The 6801-nt window shown below is 40.9% G+C and overlaps 1 protein-coding gene across 1 annotated transcript; it reads right to left on the bottom strand.

Annotated features, from left to right (window-relative positions):
* Window positions 1-402: 402 nt before the first annotated feature.
* Window positions 403-2095, bottom strand: LOC102818003 (zinc finger protein 135-like). Its single transcript, XM_006877482.1, has 2 exons — window positions 2004-2095; window positions 403-1339 (listed from the first exon to the last, which is right to left on the bottom strand). Exons 1-2 carry the CDS (start codon window positions 2093-2095, stop codon window positions 403-405), a joined length of 1029 nt encoding a protein of 342 aa, XP_006877544.1.
* Between the last annotated feature and the right edge of the window lie 4706 nt (window positions 2096-6801).

Here is a 6801-nt window from a genome sequence, read left to right on the forward strand (position 1 = left end):
CTGTATAGGGTTTCCGAGGGTGTAAATCTTTACGGGAGTAGAAAGCCTCATCTTTCTCCTGCGGAGTAGCTGGTAGTTTCGAACCGCTGACCTGAAGGTTCGCAGCCCAATTCGTAACCACTACGCTACCAGAGCTCATTTACATACGAGGAGGCTCTGAAAATTTTAATGGAAAAACTGAATTAAAAGACAAAGTAAGTTTCCCATAAAAATTTACAAGTCTGCTCATACATAAGGTCTTTCTCCACTGAATTCAGAGGCGTTTTTGAGGAATGAGGAACAATAAAGGTTTCCCTACATCCATTTCATTCATATAGGTTTTCTTCACTCTTCAATGTTCTTATATGGTTAGTAAGATGAGGACTAAGACTCTGTGACAGTTTGTATACTCATAAGGTCCTTCTACATTGTGAACCTTATGTGGTTAGTGAGGGATGAGGGCCAACTAAAGGCTTTCCCAAATTCTTTACTGTTATAAAGACTATCTCTACTGTGAATTCTAATATGTTTACGGAGGGATGAGGAACTACGAAAGGCTTTCCCACACTCTTGACATTCGTAAGGCCTCTCCCCACTGTGAGTTCTCCTATGTCTACTGAAGGATGAGTTATCACTAAAGGATTTCCCACATTCCTTACATTCGTAAGGCCTCTCTCCAGTGTGAATTCTTATATGTCTGCTGAGGTGTGAGGACTGACTAAAGGCTTTCCCACATTCCTTACATTCATAAGGCCTCTCTCCACTGTGCATTCTTGTATGGCTAGTAAGGTGTGAGGACTGATTAAAGGCTTTCCCACATTCCTTACATTCATAAGGTCTGTCTCCCCTGTGAATTCTTCTATGACTAGTGAGTTGTGAAAACTGACTGAAGGCTTTCCCACATTCCTTACAGTCATAGGGCTTCTCTCCACTGTGAGCTCTTTCATGTCTAGTGAGTTGTGAAAAGTGACTAAAGGCTTTCCCACATTCCTTACATTTATAAGGCCGCACTCCACTGTGAGCTCGAATGTGTCTCCTTAGATTTGAGACATGACTGAAGGTTTTCCCACATTCCTTACATTCATAGGGCCTCTCTCCACTGTGATTTCTTATATGTTTAGTAAGGGAAGAGGAAGAACTAAAGGCTTTCCCACATTCTGTACAATGATAAGGCTTCTCTCCACTGTGAGTTCGTAGGTGTGCAGTGAGGAATGAGGACCGACTGAAGGCTTTCCCACACTCCTTACATTCGTACGGCCGCACTCCACTGTGAGTTCTTATATGTCTGTACAGGTTTGAAAGATAACTAAAGGTTTTCCCACACTCCTTACATTCATAAGGCCTCTCTACAGTCAGAGTTCTTGTATGTTTGGGGAGGGGTAAGGAACAACTGCAAGAATCCCAATCATTCTTACATTTACAAAGTTTCTCTCTCACACAAGGCTTTAGGTTAGAGGGACGGCTGCAATTATCTCCACATTCCTTTGAATGGTAAAGTATGTATCCGGTCTGAGATCCTTTGTGATGTTTAAATGATGAATGATCCAAGAAAGTGTTTCCATTCTTAAGGCACTCAGAAGAATTTAGTCCAACAGGAGTTCTTATGGGGTTAGTAAGATTAGCAATCCAGCTGAAAGTTTTGCCACACTGATTTTCTTCTTTAATTTTCTTTACTGTTCCTTCTTGATAGTCACAGACATTCTCTACTGTACATATGCTGTTAAAAAGAGGTGGGTTGTTGTTAGAATTAAATTTGCTAGCATCTCACAATACCATCCACAGTGAATGTATTTTTCATGCCGTATGCTTTCTCACCGAGGGTGCTACCATTAATGTCAGCACTGGTAAATAATGTGGTTTTCTCACAATGTTTTACAAGTGAAATAGGTTTCAAATAGTCAATGATGTGATTTGCACTGATAGAAACTTTGTATTGTGAATATTATGTGAACACAGCATTTTAAAACTAGTTTGACACACAAACACTGTGACATGAGAAGACCCTCTGGGGCACTGCTACTCACCCCACAGGCTTCTCCTGGTACTTGTGCTGCCAGTCAATGCCGTGGAATTCAGAGACTTCTCCCGTCACGGAGACTCTGCAGTCATTCTTCATGGACGGTATCTGTCCATTATTAGCCTGTTCAAAAACTGACCCAATAACCTTAATTGGAATTCCATAGTATGAAACATACAGTATGGATATTTTATAAGGAACATGGAATGAACAATGCAAAGGTGAACCTGTCTATGAACTTTGACTTTGACAGTGATAAAAGGGGTAAGAAATTTACAGGTATATATTGCTTAATGTCCACGACGTGTTCTGTAAAGTAGGACACTATGTAATTTGGACATTATGACATTATGTTGTAAGACTCTGTGCAAACACCATACTAAAACCTCAGAGGTGCCTGCAGCAAGAGCAACTACTGCTGCCAACTGCTGCCAAGTGGCTACTGAATTGAGCTGAAGAGCCTGTGCCCACAGTTAGGTCTGCTTCATCCATGGTCCTGTGCTACAAAAGTTAGAAGTGCAGTGGGGGAGGCTTTAAAAAAATCTGGACAAAATAATAAACAGAAGAATTGTTTTCTCTTAAAAAACAAAACAAAGTAAAATAACACCAAACCCTTTTGGGACCACAAATGTATATGCAGCTGGATGACATCCAAACAGATGTTAAGCAATGCATCACTGTACTCAGAAGTAAAGCCATGACAATTGAGAGTGACTGATATGCAGGTCATAAATAGGAAAACAAAATAAAGTGTTACAATGAATTCATGTGTGTAAAGATAATACATAGAGGAAATTAGGGTGTCTGTTTCCACAAACACAAAAGACATGACAGAACTGATGAAAACTCCAAAAAGTTACCTTGTATAATGTATAAGATCTGCCTGACCCCAAAATGATATTATTTCAAGTTGATTTTTTGAAATATAATTGTATCCCAGAAGGGCCTGGTCCTTCAAAGGATTGTTGCCTTTCAGGTGTTCCCTGACACTACAGCTCTGAAATGATCCTATGTCCGCTCCTTTAAGATCTTTCCTTTGCTTCTTAGAGAGAAAAATTAGTGTAGTCCATATAATGCTTACAAGGAAAGAACGATCATGATGTAAGAAGATAACCAAGTATGTTTCCCTGAAAGTGTACCAATACCTCAGCCTCCACAGTCTCTATACATAGAGAGATATGAGATTATATGTAGCAAAATCATCACGTCAAATTTGTAGTAAACATGGAAAAGTGCTAACAGGTACCAAATTACAAATCCCTCATTGTCTCAAAGTGATCCCTGAGGCCAATGATCACACCTGGAATAATTAAAGAGCCTCAAGGCTTTTGATCACAAAAGAAATATCTTAAAATATAAATGTTTCATTTCTTGGGGAAGCCACTAGAGTATGAGCCTTGTGAGGGCAATGAAAACATCAATAATGGTTGCCAGTGTCTTTAAATTCCTCACCCCAAATCCTATAATGTTAGTGAGTATAACTTCATTGAAAAAGTAAATAAGGGAAGACAAACAAGATGGCGGATAGGGTAGAAGTGCAATGAGGAGCTCCGTCAGCAATAACGCAGAATACCGGACGAAGCATGTTCAGGGAATAGTCCCAGAACTCTGTACCATATATCAAGGAATATTTAGAAAGTTTGAAGGGTTACAGCCAGTGGAATTTGTAGCAGAAGCAAGAAATCTGGAGCTTTTGGGGATCTGCTGGGCTCAGCGTCTCCTGGAGCAGCCATCTTGGGGGAGACTGAGTGGGAGAAGGATCAGAGCAGCCACAGAAGCCTGAATGATCCATGGAGATAAAGGTGTGGACATTCTTTTTTTGTTGTTGTTTTTGTATCTGTTCATTGGTTGCTTGCTGTCTGAGCACCTCCATTCTGGTGACTAGAAGGGGTGCCTGAGTGAGTGGATACCCCACCCCACCCCCACCCCCACCCCCAGAGAGTTCTACTATGCATGCACACAGATCTCCTCAAAATTTAAAGTGACAGTTTCCACTTAAAATCAAATGGCAGCACAAAACGGCCACAGCCAGCCCGGAACTGTTCATCACTCAGAAAAAGGCCTGAATGGTGGTTGTGGAACAGGACAGGCAGATAAAAAGGAAATAGGATGAAAATTAAATCCTGCATCTTGACATTTCTCAGGAGGCCTTGAAGGAAAGAAGCCGAAAGAGGACATTAAAATTATATTCATATTAGGTGACAAGATTTTTTTTTTTCTCATTTCTGCGATTACAGACTATAGCATCCAATCTGTCTCTCCTTTTTTTTTTTTTTTTGCTGTTGCTGTTTCATTTTTTGGCTCTGGTAGTATAATGGTTACAAGTTGGGCTGCCAACCTCAAGGTCAACAGTTCGAAACTACCAGCGGTTCCATGGGAGAAAGATGAGGCGTTCTGCTCCCGTAAAGATTTACAGCCTCGGAAACCCTGTACAGGTCACTATGAGTCGGAACCGACTCCACGGTACTTAACAACAACCTTAATTTACCTTTAGGGGGCTCTTTCTCTCCCTACATTACCCAAGATGAGACAGCAATTGCTGTGATATAGTCAAACTACAATCACACCCTATAAAATCCCACAATCCAGGCAAGAACCAATACCAGCTGCCATACAACAGGTAAGCAGCCAACATCTGTGACAGTTACTCTGAGTTGAATAATAAGAGTGAAAATGGAAGCCTATCTCCTGATCACATCTACCTGGAGATAATCAGAAAGCATAAAAAATACCAAAATACACACTCATCTAAGTATTAAGGCCGCAGCTAACTACTGAATATGCCCAAGAAACAGAAACAGATGACCATATCAGCACATGTCCAGAAACGAGACAAAGTGACTGAGACAAATGAGTTGTAGGTAGACCTACACTCCATACTGGAAGATAGGCAGGCTTTGGAAATACCTGAGAAGTAATTTAAAAAAAATGATTATAAAATGTATCAAAACCCTTTACAATGGAGCTGAGAAAAATAAGGAAGAAGATAACAAAATGCTAAGGAACCATCAAATAAGATAGATATAGCATTGGGACCTGAAAAACCTACAGAAAGAGGTCCAAACGATTAATAAGAGAATATCAGAAATGGACAATACACTGAAAGAGCAAAGGAGTACAATTGAAGAGATAGAAGCCAGAACTAGTGAACTGGAAGACAAATCTTTCAATGCTACTAAGATAGAAGAACAAGCAAAAAAGAGGATAAAAAAAATCTGAAGAAGGTCTAAGATTCATATTGGACAACATGAAGAGGACTACCTTAAGAATTACTGGCATTCCAGAACAGGAACAATCACTCAAGTCCACAGAGGAGATGGCTGAAGAGTTGCTGGAAGAAAATTTCCCTAACATCCTGAAAAGCGAAAAGATAAACATTCAAGAAGCTCAACAAACCCCAGGAAGGATAGACCCTAAAAGGAAATCACCAAGACATATAATAATCAAGCTCTCCAAATCAAAGATAAGGACAAAATCCTGAAAGCAGCTAGGGAAAAGAGAAGTGTTACATACAAAGGCAAGCAAATCAGATTAAGCTCGGATTTCTCAGCAGAAACCACGCAGGCAAGAAGGCAATTGGGAGATATATGTAACACCCTGAAAGAAATAAACTACCAACCAAGATCCTCTACCCAGCAAAGCTGGCAATCAAATACGATGGTGCAATCAAAACACTCCAGGATAAACAGAAGCTAAGGGATTTTGCCAAAGCCAACCCTGCTATGAAAAACATCCTAAAGGAAGTTCTGTGGACTGAGACGCAACACAAGAACAGACAACAACCAGAGCATCACCCTGAACTCAATCGACAAATGAAGAGTCGAAAACAGAACAAAACTCTAAGAACAAATTCAGAGGATCTGGGAGGTCAGTCTATGATCAAAACAATTACAATGTGAACAAAGGTAAACACATAAGAACAGAGGAACAGAGATCCAGATGGTGAGAAGGTCAGGTAGATTACAGGATAAAATAGACTGTCTTAAATGGAGGGAAAAGTTAATGGAATATAAGGTAACCACAATGGTGGGGTTGGGATGGGAGGGTTAGGGGGACATGGAGGGAGGTGACAGTAGAGCACAGGGTAGGAGGCAGACACATCATAGTTCGGGTGTTAGGGAGGGCAGTACAAGAAGGGGGAAGGGTGGAAGAACAAGGTAGATATGGGAACACTGACACAGGTTTGCATGGGCTAAATGGGACAGAGGTAAATAGCGATGCATGCTCAACCTTGGAACAACAGGGCTCTGTGATACAGGGATCTAGGCATAGTTTGAAGAGGAGAAGTAATAATAAAATGCTTGACTATCTTATGAATACTGGTTTCCCTTGCCTACCACTATAAAATAGACACTTGAGTGGGATAGAAAGGAATGTCGGGAAACATGATTACAGACAGCTTGTAGGCCTGTCTTTAGCCTATAACTGACTGGAATACCTAAAAGGGGTTCTAGAACTTGCCCGGTGAAATAGGCCCTTTGCAAAGCCTTTGCAGAGTATAGGACCTTAGGTGGAATCCTGAGTCCCTTCTGAGGTGGGGCATTCCCACTAGCAAGGACAAGCAGACCAGCCTGGAACAGCTAGAGTGATAGAAGACAAATCTTCAAAGAAAGACTGTTGCGGACCGTGTAAGACTGGTCAGAGGTTCAAGGCCCTATAGGCCCGAGTGTAACAAATGAGGCCACTGGCAGTTAATGGCAAATTGTTTTTCATCTTACAAGTATCAAATTAATACACGGAGCCTTTGATAATCCACAGATAAATGTGATATTTTCCTAAAGCCGAGACTAAAGGTTGCAAGGTCA

This window comes from Chrysochloris asiatica, unplaced genomic scaffold (genome assembly GCF_000296735.1).
Source record: "Chrysochloris asiatica unplaced genomic scaffold, ChrAsi1.0 scaffold00514, whole genome shotgun sequence".
Taxonomy (NCBI): domain Eukaryota; kingdom Metazoa; phylum Chordata; class Mammalia; order Afrosoricida; family Chrysochloridae; genus Chrysochloris; species Chrysochloris asiatica.

Excerpts from the sequence above, each read along its gene's own strand:
- LOC102818003 (XM_006877482.1), bottom strand. The coding sequence starts at position 2,095 with ATGAAGAATGACTGCAGAGTCTCCGTGACGGGAGAAGTCTCTGAATTC. Across the intron at positions 1,340-2,003 it reads TACCAGGAGAAGCCTGTGGG|AACTCTGACTGTAGAGAGGC; the intron begins GTGAGTAGCAGT and ends CAAACATACAAG.